Consider the following 21,465-nt stretch of genomic DNA (forward strand, 5'->3'; position numbering starts at 1 on the left):
GTATCCCCTTTTCATCACAATCAGGATATCTCCTTACCTTCCTTTTATCCTTATCCATTTCATCGATATGTAATGGCTTTGCATTGTTGGATCTGGTGTAGAGCACCCAGAATCTACATTTCCCGCACGGCGTCCCTGCGCCGCTCGGATGCACTCTTTGTCCTTGTCACTGGTCAGCGCAAGGGGTCGCAGGCTGCAAAATCCACCCTGGCTTGATGGATCAAGGAACCAATCCTTGAAGCCTACCGTTCTACTGGGCTTCCGGTTCCATCAGGGCTGAAGGCCCATTCTACCAGAGCCGTGGGTGCGTCCTGGGCATTACGGCACCAGGCTACGGCTCAGCAGGTGTGCCAGGCGGCTACCTGGTCGAGTCTGCACACCTTCACCAAGCATTTTCAGGTGCATGCCTACGCTTAGGCGGATGCCAGCCTAAGTAGATGAGTCCTGCAGGCGGCGGTTGCCTCCATGTAGGGAAGGGCTGTTTTTACAGTCCAAACTTGAGGTATTCATTTACCCACCCAGGGACTGCTTTTGGACGTCCCAATCGTCTGGGTCTCCCAATGGAGCGCCGAAGAAGAAGGGAATTTTGTTACTTACCGTAAATTCCTTTTCTTCTAGCTCCAATTGGGAGACCCAGCACCCGCCCCTGTTTCCTTCGGGTTTTTTGGTTTGTTCGGGTACACATGTTGTTCATGTTGAATGGTTTCAGTTCTCCGATGTTCCTTCAGATTGAATTTGTTTAACCAGTTATTGGCTTTCCTCCTTCTTGCTTTTGCACTAAAACTGAGCAGCCCGTGATCCCACGGGGGGTGTATAGCCAGAAGGGGAGGGGCCTTACACTTTTTAGTGTAATGCTTTGTGTGGCCTCCGGAGGCAGTAGCTATACACCCAATCGTCTGGGTCTCCCAATTGGAGCTAGAAGAAAAGGAATTTACGGTAAGTAACAAAATTCCCTTCTTTGTTTACTTACCGTAAATTCCTTTTCTTCTAGCTCCTATTGGGAGACCCAGACAATTGGGTGTATAGCTTCTGCCTCCGGAGGCCACACAAAGTATTACACTTTAAAAAGTGTAACCCCTCCCCTCTGCCTATACACCCTCCCGTGCATCACGGGCTCCTCAGTTTTGGTGCAAAAGCAGGAAGGAGGAAACTTATAAATTGGTCTAAGGTAAATTCAATCCGAAGGATGTTCGGAGAACTGAAAACCATGAACCAAAAGAAACGATTCAACATGAACAACATGTGTACACAAAAGAACAAACAGCCCGAAGGGAACAGGGGCGGGTGCTGGGTCTCCCAATAGGAGCTAGAAGAAAAGGAATTTACGGTAAGTAAACAAAATTCCCTTCTTCTTTGTCGCTCCATTGGGAGACCCAGACAATTGGGACGTCCAAAAGCAGTCCCTGGGTGGGTAAAAGAAAACCTCAATAAAAAGAGCTGAAACGGCCCCCTCTTACAGGTGAGCAACTGCCGCCTGAAGGACTCGCTTACCTAGACTGGCGTCTGCCGAAGCATAGGTATGCACCTGATAGTGTTTCGTGAAAGTGTGCAGACTAGACCAGGTAGCTGCCTGACACACCTGCTGAGCCGTAGCCCGGTGCCGCAATGCCCAGGACGCACCCACGGCTCTGGTAGAATGGGCTTTCAGCCCCAAAGGAAGCGGAAGCCCAGAAGAACGTTAGGCTTCAAGAATCTGTTCCTTAATCCACCGAGCCAAGGTTGACTTGGAAGCCTGCGAACCCTTACGCTGGCCAGCGACAAGGACAAAGAGCGCATCAGAACGGCGCAGGGGCGCCGTGCGAGACACGTAGAACCGGAGTGCTCTCATCAGATCTAATGAGTGCAAATCCTTTTCACATTGGTGAACTGGATTAGGGCAAAATGAAGGTAAGGAGATATCCTGATTGAGATGAAAAGGAGATACCACCTTAGGGAGAAATTCCGGAACAGGACGCAGAACCACCTTATCCTGGTGAAAAACCAGGAAGGGGGCTTTGCATGACAGCGCTGCCAGCTCCGACACTCTACGGAGCGATGTAACTGCCACTAGAAATGCCACCTTCTGCGAAAGACGTGATAAAGAGACATCCCGCAGCGGCTCGAAAGGTGGTTTCTGAAGAGCCGTTAGCACCCTGTTAAGGTCCCAGGGTTCCAGCGGACGCTTGTAAGGTGGGACTATGTGGCAAACTCCCTGCAGGAACGTGCGGACCTGCGGAAGCCTGGCTAGACGCTTTTGAAAAAATACGGATAGCGCCGATACTTGTCCCTTGAGAGAGCCGAGAGACAAACCCTTGTCCATTCCGGATTGAAGGAATGAAAGAAAAGTGGGTAAGGCAAAAGGCCAGGGAGCAAAACCATTATCAGAGCACCAGGATAAGAAGATCCTCCAAGACCTGTGATAGATCTTGGCGGACGTTGGTTTCCTGGCCTGTCTCATGGTGGCAATGACATCTTGAGATAACCCTGAGGACGCTAGGAGCCAGGACTCAATGGCCACACAGTCAGGTTGAGGGCCACAGAATTCAGATGGAAAAACGGCCCTTGTGACAGCAAGTCTGGGAGAGCCCACGGTTGACCCACCGTGAGATGCCACAGATCCGGGTACCACGACCGCCTCGGCCAATCTGGAGCGACGAGAATGGCGCGACGACAGTCGGACCTGATTTTGCGCAGCACTCTGGGCAGCATCGCCAGAGGAGGAAATACATAAGGCAGTCGAAACTGCGACCAATCCTGAACTAATGCGTCCGCCGCCAGAGCTCTGTGATCTTGAGACCGTGCCATGAATGCCGGGACTTTGTTGTTGTGCCGTGACGCCATGATATCGACGTCCGGCGTTCCCCAGCGGCGACAGATCTCTCGAAACACGTCTGGGTGAAGAGACCATTCCCCCGCATCCATGCCCTGACGACTGAGAAAGTCTGCTTCCCAGTTTTCTACGCCCGGGATGTGAACTGCGGAGATGGTGGAGGCTGTGGCCTCCGCCCACAGCAGAATCCGCCGGACTTCCTGGAAGGCTTCACGGCTGCGCGTGCCGCCCTGGTGGTTGATGTACGCGACCGCCGTGGCGTTGTCCGACTGTATGCGAATCTGCCTGCCCTCCAGCCACCGATGGAACGCCTTTAGGGCTAGATACACTGCCCTTATCTCCAGAACATTGATCTGAAGGGAGGACTCTATCGGAGTCCAGGTTCCCTGAGCCCTGTGGTGGAGAAAAACCGCTCCCCACCCTGACAGACTCGCGTCCGTCATGACTACAGCCCAGGATGGGGGCAGGAAGGATTTTCCCTGCGACAGAGAAGTGGGAAGAAGCCACCACTGAAGAGAGGTTTTGGCTGCAAGGGAAAGAGAGACGTTCCTGTCGAGGGACGTCGACCTCCTGTCCCATTTGCGGAGAATGTCCCATTGGAGTGGGCGCAGATGAAACTGCGCGAAGGGGACTGCCTCCATTGCTGCCACCATCTTCCCCAGGAAGTGCATGAGGCGCCTCAAGGGGTGTGACTGGCCCCGAAGAAGAGATTGCACCCCTGTCTGCAGCGAAAGCTGTTTGTCCAGCGGTAGCTTGACTATCGCTGAGAGAGTATGAAACTCCATCCCGAGGTAAGTCAGTGATTGGGTCGGTGTCAACTTGGACTTTGGGAAGTTGATGATCCACCCGAACCGCTGGAGAGTCTCCAGAGCGACGGTCAGGCTTTGCTGACACGCCACCCGGGAGGGTGCCCTGACTAGGAGATCGTCTAAGGGATCACCGAGTGGCCCTGAGAGTGTAGGACCGCCACAACAGATGCCATGACCTTGGTGAAGACCCGTGGGGCTGTCGCCAGGCCGAAAGGCAGTGCCACGAACTGAAGGTGTTCGTCCCCGATGGCGAAACACAGGAAGCGTTGATGCTCAGGTGCGATCGGCACATGGAGATAAGCATCCTTGATGTCGATTGATGCTAGGAAGTCTCCTTGTGACATCGAAGCGATGACCGAGCGGAGAGATTCCATCCGAAACCTTCTGGTGCTCACATGCCTGTTGAGCAGTTTGAGGTCCAGAACGGGACGGAATGATCCGTCCTTCTTTGGCACCACGAACAAGTTGGAGTAGAAACCGTGACCATGTTCCTGAGGGGGAACGGGAATCACCACTCCTTCTGACTTCAGGACGCCCACAGCCTGAAAAAGTGCGCCGGCCCGAGATGGGGGCGGAGATGTTCTGAAGAAACGAGTCGGAGGACGAGAGCTGAACTCTATCCTGTAACCGTGAGACAGAATGTCTCTCACCCATCGGTCTTGGACATGTGGCCACCAGGCGTCGCAAAAGCGGGAGAGCCTGCCACCGACCGAGGATGCGGTTTGGGGAGGCCGAAAGTCATGAGGAGGCCGCCTTGGAGGCAGTGCCTCCGGCGGTTTTTTGGGGACGTGACTTAGACCGCCACGCATAAGAGTTCCTCTGGCCCTTCTCTGGCCTGTTGGACGAGGAGGATTGGGACTTGGCTGAGGGCCGAAAGGACCGAAACCTCGATTGTATTTTCCGTTGCTGAGGCCTCTTCGGTTTGGACTGGGGTAAGGACGAGTCCTTTCCCTTGGATTCCTTAATACTTTCATCCAATCGCTCGCCAAACAATCGGTCGCCAGAAAACGGCAAACCGGTTAAGAACTTCTTGGAAGCAGAGTCTGCCTTCCATTCGCGTAGCCACATGGCCCTGTGGACTGCCACCGAATTAGCGGATGCTACTGCTGTACGGCTAGCAGAGTCCAGGACGGCGTTCATGGCGTAGGACGAAAAAGCCGACGCCTGAGAAGTCAAAGACGCAACTTGCGGAGCAGAGGTACGTGTGACCGCATTAATCTCAGACAGACAAGCTGAGATAGCTTGGAGTGCCCACATGGCTGCAAAAGCCGGGGCAAAAGACGCGCCCGTGGCCTCATAGATGGATTTCACCAGGAGTTCTATCTGCCTGTCAGTGGCATCCTTGAGCGATGAGCCATCTGCAACTGATACTACAGATCTAGCCGCCAGTCTAGAGACTGGAGGATCCACCTTGGGACATTGAGCCCAACCCTTAACTACGTCAGAGGGGAAGGGGTAACGTGTGTCATTAAGCCGCTTAGTAAAGCGCTTGTCCGGAAATGCTCTGTGCTTCTGGACAGCATCTCTGAAGTTGGAGTGATCGAAAAACGCACTCCGTGTACGTTTGGGAAACCTAAACTGGTGTTTCTCCTGCTGCGAAGCCGACTCCTCTATAGGTGGAGTTGGGGGAGAAAGATCTAGCACCTGGTTGATGGACGCTATAAGGTCATTTACTATGGCGTCCCCTTCAGGTGTATCAAGATTGAGAGCAACGTCAGGGTCAGAGCCCTGAGCTGCGACGTCCGCCTCATCCTCCAGAGAGTCCTCGAGCTGAGAACCCGAGCAGCGTGAGGAAGTCGGGGAAGATTCCCAGCGAGCCCGCTTAGCCGGTCTGGGACTGTGGTCCGTGCCGGAGTCCTCCACGTGAGACCTAGGGGCCACCCCGGGAGCACGCTGCGGCGCGGACCGAGAGGGGCCTGGAGGCGATGATCCAACAGTGCCCGGGGCCTGTGTAAGGACCAATCTGGACTGCAAGGCTTCTAGTAGCTTGGCAGAGCATTTGTCCATAGACTGAGCCATGGATTGTGAAAGTGACTCAGAGAGTTTCTCAGCAAAAACTGCAAACTCTGTCCCTGCCACCTGGACAGGGGAAGCAGACGGGTCTGCCTGAGCCGAGGGTCCCACTAGTGCCCGAGGCTCCGGCTGAGCAAGTGCAACAGGGCCCGAACATTGTTCACAGTGAGGGTAGGTGGAACCTGCAGGTAACATAGCCGCACAAGAGGTACAGGTTGCAAAATAACCCTTTGCCTTAGCGCCCTTGCTCCTTGTGGACGACATCCTGTTGTCTCCTAGGAGAGTGATCACTGAGGGTATATAGCCAAAAGCAAAACAACTCGGCCGAACAGAGAAAATATATACAAATATATATATATATATATATATATATATATATATATATATACACATACATACATACATACATACATACATACATACATACATACATACAGTTAGGTCCAGAAATATTTGGACAGTGACACAATTTTCGCCAGTTGGGCTCTGCATGCCACCACATTGGATTTGAAATGAAACCTCTACAACAGAATTCAAGTGCAGATTGTAACGTTTAATTTGAAGGTTTGAACAAAAATATCTGATAGAAATTGTAGGAATTGTACACATTTCTTGACAAACACTCCACATTTCAGGAGGTCAAAAGTAATTGGACAAATAAACCAAACCCAAAAAAAAAAATTTTATTTTCAATATTTTGTTGCGAATCCTTTGGAGGCAATCACTGCCTTAAGTCTGGAACCCATGGACATCACCAAACGCTGGGTTTCCTCCTTCTTAATGCTTTTCCAGGCCTTTACAGCCGCAGCCTTCAGGTCTTGCTTGTTTGTGGGTCTTTCCGTCTTAAGTCTGGATTTGAGCAAGTGAAATGCATGCTCAATTGGGTTAAGATCTGGTGATTGACTTGGCCATTGCAGAATGTTCCACTTTTTTGCACTCATGAACTCCTGGGTAGCTTTGGCTGTATGCTTGTCTGTACTATGAAGCACCGTCCGATCAACTTTGCGGCATTTGGCTGAATCTGGGCTGAAAGTATATCCCGGTACACTTCAGAATTCATCCGGCTACTCTTGTCTGCTGTTATGTCATCAATAAACACAAGTGACCCAGTGCCATTGAAAGCCATGCATGCCCATGCCATCACGTTGCCTCCACCATGTTTTACAGAGGATGTGGTGTGCCTTGGATCATGTGCCGTTCCCTTTCTTCTGCAAACTTTTTTCTTCCCATCATTCTGGTACAGGTTGATCTTGGTCTCATCTGTCCATAGAATACTTTTCCAGAACTGAGCTGGCTTCATGAGGTGTTTTTCAGCAAATTTAACTCTGGCCTGTCTATTTTTGGAATTGATGAATGGTTTGCATCTAGATGTGAACCCTTTGCATTTACTTTCATGGAGTCTTCTCTTTACGTTGACTTAGAGACAGATACACCTACTTCACTGAGAGTGTTCTGGACTTCAGTTGATGTTGTGAACGGGTTCTTCTTCACCAAAGAAAGTATGTGGCGATCATCCACCACTGTTGTCATCCGTGGACGCCCAGGCCTTTTTGAGTTCCCAAGCTCACCAGTCAATTTCTTTTTTCTCAGAATGTACCCGACTGTTGATTTTGCTACTCCAAGCATGTCTTCTATCTCTCTGATGGATTTTTTCTTTTTTTTCAGCCTCAGGATGTTCTGCTTCACCTCAATTGAGAGTTCCTTAGACCGCATGTTGTCTGGTCACAGCAACAGCTTCCAAATGCAAAACCACACACCTGTAATCAACCCCAGACCTTTTAACTACTTCATTGATTACAGGTTAACAAGGGAGACGCCTTCAGAGTTAATTGCAGCCCTTAGGCGGGCTTTGCACACTACGACATCGCAGCCCGATGCTGCGATGCCGAGTGCGATAGTGCCCGCCCCCGTCGCAGCAGCGATATGTGGTGATAGCTGGCGTAGCGAAAGTTATCGCTACGCCAGCTTCACACACACACTCACCTGCCGTGCGACGTCCCTGTGGCCGGCGACCCGCCTCCTTGTTAAGGGGGCGGGTCGTGCGGCGTCACTGCGACGTCACACGGCAGGCAGCCAATCAGAGCGGAGGGGCGGAGATGAGCAGGATGTCAACATCCTGCCCACCTCCTTCCTTCCGCATATCCTACGGAAGCCGCAGTGAGGCCGGTAGGAGACGTTCCTCGCTCCTGCGACTTCACACACAGCGATGTGTGCAGCCGCAGGAGCGAGGAACAACATCGGACCGTCGCGTCAGCGTAATCATGGATTACGCCGACGCTGCAGCGATGATACGATTACGACGCTTTTGCGCTCGTTAATCGTATCATCCAGCCTTTACACACTGCGATGTCGCATGCGATGCCGGAAGTGCGTCATTTTCAATTTGACCCCACCGACATCGCACCTGCGATGTCGCAGTGTGCAAAGTGCCCCTTAGAGTCCCTTGTCCAATTACTTTTGGTCCCTTGAAAAAGAGGAGGCTATGCATTACAGAGCTATGATTCCTAAACCCTTTCTCCAATTTGGATGTGAAAACTCTCATATTGCAGCTGGGAGTGTGCACTTTCAGCCCATATTATATATATAATTGTATTTCTGAACATGTTTTTGTAAACAGCTAAAATAACAAAACTTGTGTCACTGTCCAAATATTTCTGGACCTAACTGTATGTATATATATATATATATATATATATATATATATATATATATATATATATATATATATATATATATATATATATATATAATATATATACTTCGGCACCCTAGGGGGACCAGCACCGGGTGACCGGTGTGGCTTACCGACCGCCCAAAGCGGTGTGTGTCCACCAGATTCCCTGCCTTGGGTCTCCCAGAGCTGCAGTAGCGTCTGTGAAACGAGTGCTCCATGCACCGTCCCCATGGGGACACAGAGTACCTTTAGATGCAGGGCCCTGTCCCTGATGATACAAGTCTCCTGTCCGGCAGATTCCCACAGGGGCTGCGGAGGGAGCCCGGTCCCAGTGAATGGATGACCGGTTAGGATCCCACTTCTCCCAGAGCCTCTAAGGGATGGTGAAGGAAAACGGCATGTGGCTCCAGCCTCTGTACCCGCAATGGGTACCTCAACCTTAACAGCACCGCCGACTTAGTGGGGTGAGAAGGGAGCATGCCGTGGGCCCTGTGGGGGCCCTCTTTTCTTCCAACCGATAAAATCAGCAGCTGCTGCTGACTAAAATGGGAGCATGAGTGGATGTGTGCCTCCTTCCACACAAAGCATAAAACTGAGGAGCCCGTGATGCACGGGAGGGTGTATAGGCAGAGGGGAGGGGTTACACTTTTTAAAGTGTAATACTTTGTGTGGCCTCCGGAGGCAGAAGCTATACACCCAATTGGCTGGGTCTCCCAATGGAGCGACAAAGAAATTTATTTTTTATAATTGCTTCTCTTTAAATATCTAATTGTATATGTTTTAGGCTTTTATTGTGCCTTTATTCTGTTGTTCCTCCTAGAAATTTGAATTGACAACTGAGTGGTTTTTTTTGTACATTTTTACAAGGAATAACAGGAACAGCACAAATGCCATAATATTATTCGGTTATGGGTAATTGGTTATTTTCTATAACTGAAGTCAGGCTATTGGACCGGCCCTCTTTAAGGTAGCCTGTCACCACATTTGGCGACTATAAGCTGTGGCCACCACCAGTGAGCTCTTATATACAACATTGTAAAATACTGTATATAAGAACCCATGACACTGTAGAACATAAAAAAAACACTTAGAATACTCACCTAGGGGGCGGTTCGGTCGGATGGGTGTCGCTGCTCTCTGGTTCAGTGCTTCTTCTCTGCGGCGATCACCTTCTTCTGAGGCCTGTGTGCATGATGCGTCTACGTCATCCACACGTCCTACGTCATCCACACTGGCGGGCATTGAGGTCCTGCGCAGCCGCACTTTGATCTGCCATTAGATCAAAACATTGTAGTGCGCATGCGTGGGTGGTCTTTAACTTTTCATTGTGCCTGCGCATTACAGTACTTTCCTCTGCCCTCAGCCGGGCAGATCAAAGTGCGCCTGCACAGGAACGCAATGTCGACCATTCTGGAGTACGTAGACTCCTCACCCACACGGGCTTGGTAGAAGGAGGACGGAGATCGCAGCAGAGAGGAGGCGCCAGACCTGAGAGCAGCGACACTCATCGGACCCGACTGCCCCTTAGGTATTCTAAAAGTGTTTTTTACATTATACAGCAGGGCCTGGGCTCTTATATACAGTATTCTGCAATGCGACATATAAAAGCTTAAGTGGTGGTGCCTGCAGATTATAGTCGCCGACTCTGGTGAGAGGTTCCCTTTTAAGCACTTTACAACCACATGGTAGGGGGAGGGTACATGTGTTACAGTATAATTGTGTGTTCTTATTTCTGTGCAATTTGCTATTACAATACCATAATATCCTAATAATTTTTTTCAGCATCCCCATGTATATAGCCCTGTAATTCAAGGAAACTCTAGAATGATGGCTCCCCCAGCACAGGCTGGCTTAGTGTCTTCATCTGCCACACAGTATGGTGCTCCAGAACAAACACATGCTATGTATGGTAAGACCTCGGCATAACTGCACCTTCTTTCCTTTCTCAAGACTTTCCTGGCTATAACTCACCTTCCTGCTCAGTAGTGACTTAGATATCACAAAAAGTTTAAGTTCAGATGAGCATATGCAATTCCCCTTCCCCCGAAAAATGTATAATTTTTCATCCATATGTTCTTCTGTATGTCTGTTAATATTTTCTTCATTATATGCATTTTTGATATCCACAAAAAAAGTCTTAATGGTTTCCTATGTGATCTTTTGTAATGTATCTGCGAAGGCCGATGCCATATGGATGGTGTTATATCTTCATGGATGCATTAAAAAGATAGCTCCAGTACTAAGGATGCCTCTCATGCGAAAAACTAGTACATTTTGCATTTTTTGTTTCCTGCATGCGGACACTTCAGTCCATGTGGCAAAATGCTCATCTGAACTTGTTCACCCACCTCCATTGGTCCATGTGCTGCTGTCTGTAGTCTGAACGAGGCGTGCCTATTACAGAATTCTATTCCACATTGCCGAGCGCTGAATAATGCGCTAATATGAAAGCATTCAATATGCGGCATTCCTCAGGGTGCACTTTGCTGAAATGTACAATGGATTTGTCAGCCATTTTGACAGGGCGCTTAAACGGGCTGTGGTTTACAGCCATGTCTGCTTGTTTCATCATCTTGCCTTGTTGTATATGGGAAGACCTATTTAAAGTAAACCGTTTCTGGAAATGATGCCTATTTCTTGTGTAATGGATGTTTATGTTTGCATACTTTGTAGATCTTTCTATCTTAAGATCTTTGCTTGCTGTCAGTAAGTAAAGACAAGTAGAATTCTATGGACCGTACACTGTTAGGTAGAGTAGGAGGTGTACGTGGTAAAATCTGATCTCAGATGCCTTCTTAGTATAAATCACAGCACACTCCGTTATTCACTTCTTATATATAGAAACCTTTTATTTAGTATCATTCCAGAGAAGAACACATGGAGAATACAGGGAGTTGTGACATTCATCTTCTTCCTTAGGCTGCTTTCACACATCCGGTTTCTGCCATCAGGCACAATCCGTCGAAATGCAGATAAAACGGATCCGGCGCCGGATCCGTTTTATTCCCCATTGACTTGTATTAGCGCCGGATGGCCTTGCATTGCATTCGGCGAAATTTCTTTGTCCGGCTGCCGGAAAGGATGCAGCATGCAACGTTTTTTGTCTCCGGCTAAAAATCGGACCACGCCGGGTCCGGCGCTGTCTGTCATGTTGTACAATGGAAGCCTATGGCGCCGGATCCATCGTCATCCGGCATTTGACGGAATCCAATGACTGATCCGTTTTTTTGAACTGAGCATGTTCAGTATCACAATGGATCGGTTAAAAAACGGAAGGAACGCATGGAAAAAACTGATGCGGCAGATCAGTTTATTCACTGGATCGTGCCTGATGGCAAAAACCGGATGTGTGAATGCAGCCTTTGTTCTTACTTGTCCTAAGCACTGGATAGAAGAATCACATCCAGGTATGCTATGGCTGCAGTGCAGCATCACCCTCAGAGGAAAGCCATCTGTCATCTTCACTGGAAGCACTCTTGACAATGTGAATACATTTTTCTTAAACATAGGGAGTGAATATTGGGGTGTGCTGTGATTCCTTCTACGACTGCATCAGTAAATAGACAATGTTGTTTAAATTTAGGGGTTGAAAATCTATCCTGATGTTCTCACACCAGTTAGTTAGCTTGAGAACAATGTCCCCACTTACTTAAAATAAAAATAAACTTGGGAAATTGTGAGAAATGAGTACCTTGGGTATGCAAGAGAATTATATATCCTTGTATTATACAACAATCATTACTTTATTGGTTAATATTAAATAGGGCCCGATCTTAAGATTGGTACTGTTTAAAATCCAGAATTTGCTTTAGTATGGATTTAAAATGCATTTTTCACCCCCAGCACCACCATAATTTCTGGACTTTATTTCTTTTATACAACACTTGATTTATTTGCTTTAGGAGTAGCGTTATTCTGTATTGTTTGATTATCTCTTTTATGATGATCTTGATGACACAAAGGGGGTTGTCCGGTCTTAAGCTACAAGTCTGCAGTCATTTTGCATACTGTGCACTGTTGGGATTCTCCGGCCCGGCGCTGAGCGCAATGGACACCTTCCTACATGTATGTGAGTTACATACACATGCCGACTAGATTGTATCCAGCCTCGCTCAATACAAGAGTATGGAGTTGTATTCTAATTATTGTGGCCTCAGGCATTTGCTATAATGCCATCATAGCAACATGCCACTTTGTCTTAGGTTTGCTTGGCTTTTTTATTTTGAAGGCACATGTTGCACCCACAGAAGAAAAAGCCAATCAGGAGAACAATTCGCCCTACCCTTTTATACCACTTCGACTACTTGATACTAGCAACATGACATTTATTGTCTGTTTTCTGTGCAATCTCATTAACTACTTTAATAAATTAAGATGATATTTCTTGTCCCTTGTTTAAATATAGCTGAAAAGTATAACAAATCCTCTTAAAGTACTGGCATTTTAGTTTTTATTACATAAATCAATAGTACACATGAAAAGAAGCAACTTTGTAATATATCTTTTCAGCCTGATTTGCTTATTTCTCCACCAGAACTGATCTTTCATTCTCAAAATTGTCAATGCCTGGGTAAAATCTGTCGGCAGTGAATACAGATTTTTATACCGTATTACTGAGATAAGAGATGATCGTTACTACTGACAAGATTCTATTGTAGAGGGAGGAGAGGCAGAGATCCTCCTTCCCCCTCTCCCCTCCTTTTTGGATAGAATCTTATAAAAAGAAACGGTCACATCTTATCTCAATTGATATAAAAATCTGTATTCACTGAATACAGATTTCTTTGTCGCTCCATTGGGAGACCCAGACAATTAGGGTGTATAGCTTCTGCCTCCGGAGGCCACACAAAGTATTACACTTAAAAGTGCAAACCCCTCCCCTCTGCCTATACACCCTCCCGTGCATCACGGGCTCCTCAGTTTTTATGCTTTGTGTTGAAGGAGGCAGACACATGCACGCAAGCTCCACAATTTAGTCAGCAGCAGCTGCTGACTATATCGGATGGAAGAAAAGAGGGCCCATAACAGGGCCCCCGGCATGCTCCCTTCTCACCCCACTCTGGTCGGCGGTGCTGTTAAGGTTGAGGTACCCATTGCGGGTACAAAGGCTGGAGCCACATGCTGTTTTCCTTCCCCATCCCTTAGGGGCTCTGGGTGAAGTGGGATCCTACCCGGTCACCATGCTCTGGGACCGGGCTCCCTCCGCAGCCCCTGGGGGAATCTGCTGGACAGGAGCCGGGTATCATCAGGGACAAGGCCCTGCTACTCTGAGGTACTCTGTGTCCCCTTGGGGACGGCGCATAGAGCGCCTATGTAATGGACGCTACAGCAGCTGCTGGGTGTGTTAGTGCGCCGGGACTACCGCGCTGACCGCGCTTGTTTGCCGGCCGCGCTTATAACTTTAGTCCCCGGCTTTTGCGGCCTGGTACCGCATACTCCCGCCCCCGGGCCTGCCAGTCAGGGGTAAGGGCGGGACGCTGCACTGGACGTCAGCGCTGAGGGCTGGAGCATACTTAGTATCCTCCTCCCCCCTCACTGAGCACCGTGGGGCACCAGGTTCCCGCACTTTCTGAGGCACGCCCACGGCTCCCTCCTCCTCTCAGAACGCTGGCAGCCATTCCTTTCAGCACTTCTGATGCTGGAGAACTTCAGAGGGGAGACAACACCGAGCTCCACAGCTCTGGGAGGCCCAGGCAGGGAATCTGGTGGTCACACAACCGCTGAGGGCGGTCGGTAAGCCGCACCTGTTACTAGGTGCTGGCCCCCCTGGGTGCCGAAGTGTATATTTATATGCTTATATTGTATACATTTACTCTGTACGGCCGCACTATTTGCTTTTGGCTATATACCCTCACTGATTGCTCTAAGAGGAGACAACAGCATGTCGTCCGCAAAAAGCAAGGGTGCCAAGGCACAGGCCTATTTTGCAACCTGTACCTCATGTGCGGCTATGCTACCTGCAGGTTCCACCTACCCTCATTGTGTGCAATGCTCGGCCCCTGTGACACTCACTCAGCCGGAGCCTCAGCCACCGGTGGGACCCTCGGCCCAGGTGGAACCACCTGTTGCCACTGTCCAGGTGACAGGGACAGAGTTTGCAGCATTCGCTGACAAACTTTCTGAGTCTATGGATAGATGGTCTGCTAAGATACTAGAAGCTTTGCAGTCCAGACCGGTAACACAGGCCCCGGGCACGGTTGAATCATTGCTCTCAGACCCCCCTCGGTCGGCGCAGCAAAGTGCTCCTGGGGCGACTCATAGGTCCCACGGTGAGGACTCCGACACGGACCGCAGTCCGAGACCGGCTAAGCGGGCTCGCTGGGAACTTCCCTCGACTTCATCACACTGCTCAGGGTCTCAGCATGAGGACTGTGGAGGATGAAGCGGAGGTGGCAGATCAGGGCTCTGATCCTGACGCCGCTCTCAACCTTGATACACCTGAAGGGGACGCCATAGTAAACGACCTTATAGCGTCCATCAATCAGGTGTTAGAACTTTCTCCTCCAGCTCCTCCGATTGAGGAGTCAGCTTCTCAGCAGGAGAAATTCCAATTTAGGTTTCCCAAACGTACACGGAGTGCGTTTCTTGATCACTCCAACTTCAGAGATACGGTCCAGAAACACCGAGCTTTTCCGGATAAGCGCTTTACTAAGCGCCTTAATGACACACGTTATCCCTTCCCCCCTGACGTAGTCAAGGGTTGGGCTCAGTGTCCCAAGGTGGATCCTCCAGTTTCTAGACTGGCGGTTAGATCCATAGTTGCGGTGGCAGATGGCTCATCACTCAAGGATGCCACTGACAGGCAGATAGAGCTCCTGATGAAATCCATCTATGAAGCTATAGGCGCGTCCTTTGCTCCGGCATTCGCAGCCGTATGGGCACTCCAAGCTATCTCAGCTTGTCAGTCTGAGATTAATGCAGTCACACGTGCCTCTACTCCGCAGGTTGGGTCCTTAACCTCTCAGGCGTCTGCGTTTGCGTCCTACGCCATGAATGCTGTCCTGGACTCGGCGAGCCGTACGGCGGTAGCATCCGCCAATTCAGTGGCAGTCCGCAGGGCCATGTGGCTACGTGAATGGAAGGCAGACTCTGCTTCCAAAAAGTTCTTAACCGGTTTGCCATTTTCTGGCGACCGCCTGTTTGGCGAGCAATTGGATGAAATCATTAAACAATCCAAGGGAAAGGACTCGTCCTTACCCCAGTCCAAACCAAACAGACCTCAACAACGGAAGGTACAATCGAGGTTTCGGTCCTTTCGGCCCTCAGCCAGGTCTCAATTCTCCTCGTCCAACAGGCCACAGAAGGGTCAGAGGAACTCTGATGCATGGCGGTCTAAGTCACGTCCTAAAAAGACCGCCGGAGGAACCGCTACCAAGGCGGCCTCCTCATGACTTTCGGTCTCCCCAAACCGCATCCTCGGTTGGTGGCAGGCTCTCCCGCTTTCGCGACGCCTGGTTGCCACAGGTCCAAGACCGATGGGTGAGAGACATTCTGTCTCACGGTTACAGGATAGAGTTCAGCTCTCGTCCTCCGACTCGTTTCTTCAGAACATCTCCGCCCCCCGAGCGAGCCGATGCTCTTCTTCAGGCGGTGAGCACTCTGAAGGCAGGAGTGGTGATCCCTGTCCCCATTCAGCAATGGGGCCACGGTTTTTACTCCAACTTGTTTGTGGTGCCAAAAAAGGACGGATCTTTCTTCGGCGCTCCATTGGGAGACCCAGACGATTGGGTGTATAGCACTGCCTCCGGAGGCCACACAAAGCATTACACTAAAAAGTGTAAGGCCCCTCCCCTTCTGGCTATACACCCCCCGTGGGATCACGGGCTGGTCAGTTTTCAAGCTTTGTGCGAAGGAGGTCAGACATCCACGCATAGCTCCACTGTTTAGTCAGCAGTAGCTGCTGACTATGTCGGATGGAAGAAAAGAGGGCCCATACTAGGGCCCCCAGCATGCTCCCTTCTCACCCCATTCCTATTGGCGGTGTTTGTTAAGGTTGAGGTACCCATTGTGGGTACGGAGGCTGGAGCCCACATGCTGCTTTCCTTCCCCATCCCCCTGAGGGGCTCTGAGGAAGTGGGATCTTACCGGCCCCCAAGCCCTGAGGCCGGGCTCCATCCACAGACCCGTAGAACCTGCTGGATACGGAGCTGGGTACCGTTCAGGGACAAGGCCCTGCAACATTCAGGTACTCTGTGTCCCCGTATGGACAGGCCGCGCACACTCCAGACTTGCTGGCTGTGCTAGTGCGCCGGGGACAGTAGCGCTGCGCGCTAGGGTTACGGTCACTGCAGTTTTCTCTGAGGGACTTTAGGTGCTGGGGACTGCCGCGCCGGCCGCCCCTGGAGCGGCGGCGCGGCTGAGACTTGTGGTGCGCCGGGGACTTAGCGCCGACCGTGCTTTTACGACGGCGGCGCTTATTAATCTAGTCCCCGGCTTTTGCGGCCTAGCTCCGCTTCGTTCCCGCCCCCACCCTGTCAATCAGGGCAAGGGAGAGACGCTGTACGATAGTCAGCGCTGAGGGCTGGAGTCTTATTTACATACTCCAGCCCTCTCACTGAGCACAGTGGGACGCAGGTTTCCCGCTCTTTGTCTGCACACGCCCAGGGCCCGCCCCTCTCCACAGGACGCCGGCAGCCATTCCTACATGCAGTCTGGCTGGAGAACGGACACAGGCTCTGGGAGACCCAGACAAGGGATTTCTGGCGACCACACACCCGCGTTAAGCGGGCGGTAAGCAGCACATTAGTGCTGGCCCCACTAGTGCCACAGTGTTATATTGGTGTATTTTTTTCTCTATACCATATATATAGATATATTGCACTGTAAGGTCGCTTCTTGGCTGTATACCCTATATTGCTCTGAGGAGACGACAACATGTCATCCGCAAAACGCAAGGGTGCCAAGACACAGGCTGTATACGCTGCTTGTGCCGCTTGTGGGGCTGATCTACCGGCAGGTTCCAAAGACCCCCATTGTGTGCAATGTTCGGTCCCTGTGCCACTTCGTCAGCCGGAGTCTATGGTGGTAGTGGCCCAGGCAGAGTCACCGGTGAACCCTGTCCCGGTGACGGGGACAGAGTTTGCAGTTTTTGCTGACAAGATGTCTGTCACTATGACAAAAATCCTAGAGACCTTGCAGGCCAGGCCAGTTACTCAGACCATGGACACTGCTGCGTCAATGTTCCCAGGTCCCCCTCAGTTGGAGTTAATCCGTGCTTCAAGGGGGTCCCAGGCATCTCAGGCTGAAGGCTCTGACTCAGATGACAGTCCCAGGCAGCCTAAGCGAGCTCGCTGGGAGAGACCCTCCACGTCATCACGTGGATCAGGGTCTCAGCGAGAAGAGTCTCTGCGGGATGACACAGAGGAGGGTGATCAGGAGTCTAATCCTGAGACCGCTCTCAATCTGGATACTCCTGATGGTGACGCCATGGTAAATGACCTTATAGCGGCCATCAATAGACTGTTGGATATTTCTCCCCCAGCCCCTTCAGCAGAGGAGGCAGCTGCACAGCAGGAGAAGTTCCATTTCAGGTATCCCAAGCGTAAACTGAGTACTTTTCTGGACCACGCTGACTTCAGAGACTCAGTCCAGAAACACCATGCTTATCCAGACAAGCGTTTCTCCAAACGTCTCAAGGATACACGTTATCCCTTTCCCCCTGACGTGGTCAAACGCTGGACCCAGTGTCCAAAGGTGGATCCCCCAATCTCCAGGCTTGCGGCTAGATCCATAGTTGCAGTGGAGGATGGGGCTTCACTTAAAGATGCCAATGACAGACAGATGGACCTTTGGTTGAAATCTGTCTATGAAGCTATCGACGCGTCGTTTGCTCCAGCATTCGCGGCCGTGTGGGCACTCCAAGCTATTTCAGCTGGTCTGGCACAGGTGGACTCTATCATACGTCCAGCAGTGCCGCAAGTGGAGTCCTTAATTTCGCAAATGTCTGCGTTTGCGACCTATGCTATCAACGCTGTCCTGGACTCTACGAGTCGTACCTCAATGGCGTCGGCCAACTCGGTGGTTTTGCGCAGAGCCTTGTGGTTAAAAGAATGGAAAGCGGATTCTGCTTCCAAAAAATGTTTAACCAGCTTGCCACTATCTGTAGACAGACTGTTTGGTGAGCAATTGGCTGAAATCATTAAACAGTCCAAGGGTAAAGACTCCTCCTTACCCCAGCCCAGATCAAGCAAACCTCAACAAAAGAGGTGGCAGTCGAGGTTTCGGTCCTTTCGAGGCTCCGGCAAGGCCCAATTCTCCTCGTCCAAAGGGACTCAGAAGGAGCAAAGGGGCTCAGATTCCTGGCGGGCTCACTCACGCCCCAAGAAAGCAACCGGAGGAACCGCTTCCAAGGCGGCTGCCTCATGACTTTCGGCCTCCTCCCTCCGCATCCTCGGTCGGTGGCAGGCTCTCCCGCTTTGGCGACATTTGGCTGCCACAGGTCAAAGACCGGTGGGTAACAGACATTTTGTCTCACGGGTACAGGATAGAGTTCAATTCTCGTCCTCCGCCTCGGTTCTTCAGAACTTCCCCACATCCCGACCGAGCAGATGCCCTTCTGCAGGCGGTGGGCTCTCTAAGAGCAGAAGGAGTGGTGATCCCTGTTCCTCCTCAGGAACAAGGGCAAGGTTTTTACTCCAATCTCTTCGTGGTTCCAAAAAAGGACGGCTCGTTCCGTCCTGTTCTGGACCTAAAGCTACTCAACAAGCATGTGAACGCCAGGCGGTTCCGGATGGAATCCCTCCGCTCCGTCATTGCCTCAATGTCTCAAGGAGATTTCCTTGCATCAATAGACATCAAAGATGCTTATCTCCACGTGCCGATTGCTACAGAACACCAACGTTTTCTACGTTTTGTGATAGGACACGAACATCTCCAGTTCGTAGCTCTGCCATTTGGTCTGGCGACAGCCCCACGGGTTTTCACCAAGGTCATGGCGGCAGTGGTAGCAGTCTTGCACTCCCAGGGACACTCGGTGATCCCTTACTTGGACGATCTACTTGTCAAAGCACCCTCTCAAGAGGCATGCCAACACAGCCTGAATGTTGCGCTGGAGACTCTCCAGACTTTCGGGTGGATCATCAACTTTTCAAAGTCAAATCTGTCACCGACTCAATCACTAACGTATCTTGGCATGGAGTTTCATACTCTCTCAGCGATAGTGAAGCTTCCGCTGGACAAGCAGCGGTCACTACAGACAGGGGTACAGTCTCTCCTTCATGGTCAGTCGCACTCCTTAAGGCGCCTCATGCACTTCCTAGGGAAGATGGTGGCAGCAATGGAGGCAGTCCCGTTTGCACAGTTTCATCTGCGCCCACTTCAATGGGACATTCTCCGCCAATGGGACGGGAAGTCAACTTCCCTGGACAGGAAAGTCTCCCTTTCCCAGACGGCCAAGGACTCTCTGCAATGGTGGCTTCTTCCCAACTCATTATCACAGGGAAGATCATTCCTGCCCCCATCCTGGGCAGTGGTCACGACAGACGCGAGTCTGTCAGGGTGGGGAGCAGTTTTTCTCCACCACAGGGCTCAAGGGACGTGGACTCAGCAGGAGTCCACCCTTCAGATCAATGTTCTGGAAATCAGGGCAGTGTATCTAGCCCTACTAGCCTTCCAGCAGTGGCTGGAAGGAAAGCAGATCCGAATTCAGTCGGACAACTCCACAGCGGTGGCATACATCAACCACCAGGGAGGGACACGCAGTCGGCAAGCCTTCCAGGAAGTCCGGCGGATTCTATTGTGGGTGGAGGACAGAGCATCCACCATATCAGCGGTTCACATCCCGGGCGTAGAAAACTGGGAAGCAGACTTCCTCAGTCGCCAGGGTATGGACGCAGGGGAATGGTCCCTTCACCCGGACGTGTTTCAGGAAATCTGTCGCCGCTGGGGGGTGCCGGACGTCGACCTAATGGCGTCACGGCACAACAACAAGGTCCCGACGTTCATGGCACGGTCTCGCGATCAAAGAGCTCTGGCGGCAGACGCCTTAGTGCAAGATTGGTCGCAGTTCCGGCTCCCTTATGTGTTCCCACCTCTGGCACTCTTGCCCAGAGTGCTACGCAAGATCAGATCCGATTGCAGCCGCGTCATACTCGTCGCCCCAGACTGGCCGAGGAGGTCGTGGTACCCGGATCTGTGGCATCTCACGGTCGGCCAACCGTGGGCACTACCAGACCGACCAGACTTACTGTCCCAAGGGCCGTTTTTCCATCGGAATTCTGCGGCCCTGAACCTGACTGTGTGGCCATTGAGTCCTGGATCCTAGCGTCTTCAGGATTATCCCAAGGAGTCGTTGCCACCATGAGACAGGCTAGGAAGTCCACTTCTGCTAAGATCTACCACAGAGCGTGGAGGATTTTCTTATCCTGGTGCTCTGCACAAGGAGTATCCCCCTGGCCATTCACGTTACCTACTTTTCTTTCCTTCCTGCAATCTGGGTTGGAAAAGGGCTTGTCGCTCGGCTCCCTTAAAGGGCAAGTCTCGGCACTATCCGTGTTTTTTCAGAAGCGTCTAGCACGACTTTCTCAGGTGCGCACGTTCCTGCAGGGGGTTTGTCATATCGTCCCTCCGTACAGACGGCCGTTAGATCCATGGGATCTAAACAGGGTACTAGTTGCTCTCCAGAAGACGCCTTTCGAGCCTCTGAAGGATGTTTCACTTTCACGACTCTCACAGAAAGTGGCCTTTCTGGTAGCGGTCACGTCTCTTCGGAGAGTGTCTGAGCTAGCAGCGCTGTCATCCAAGGCTCCCTTCCTGGTGTTCCACCAGGACAAGGTAGTGCTGCGTCCCATTCAGGAGTTTCTCCCTAAGGTGGTATCCTCTTTTCATCTTAATCAGGATATTTCCTTACCTTCCTTTTATCCTCATCCACTTCATCGGTATGAAAAGGATTTGCATTTGCTAGATCTGGTGAGAGCACTCAGAATCTACATTTCCCGCACGGCGCCCCTGCGCCGCTCGGATGCACTCTTTGTCCTTGTCGCTGGTAAGCGCAAAGGGTCGCAGGCTTCCAAAGCCACCCTGGCTCGATGGATCAAAGAACCAATTCTTGAAGCCTACCGTTCTGCTGGGCTTCCGGTTCCATCAGGGCTGAAGGCCCACTCTACCAGAGCCGTGGGTGCGTCCTGGGCATTACGACACCAGGCTACGGCTCAACAGGTGTG

The 21,465-nt window shown here is 51.0% G+C and overlaps 1 protein-coding gene across 7 annotated transcripts in view; it reads left to right on the forward strand.

The window, feature by feature from the left end:
- ATXN2 (ataxin 2) overlaps positions 1–21,465 on the forward strand; it is a 183,566-nt gene that overhangs the window by 135,296 nt on the left and 26,805 nt on the right. For all 7 annotated transcript variants that reach the window (XM_075323804.1, XM_075323758.1, XM_075323785.1 and 4 more), the window contains one exon: positions 10,088–10,214. In XM_075323804.1, coding sequence (XP_075179919.1) covers positions 10,088–10,214 — 127 coding nt within the window. The remainder of the gene's footprint in view (positions 1–10,087; positions 10,215–21,465) is intronic.

This window comes from Anomaloglossus baeobatrachus, chromosome 1, assembly GCF_048569485.1.
Source record: "Anomaloglossus baeobatrachus isolate aAnoBae1 chromosome 1, aAnoBae1.hap1, whole genome shotgun sequence".
Taxonomy (NCBI): Eukaryota; Metazoa; Chordata; class Amphibia; order Anura; family Aromobatidae; genus Anomaloglossus; species Anomaloglossus baeobatrachus.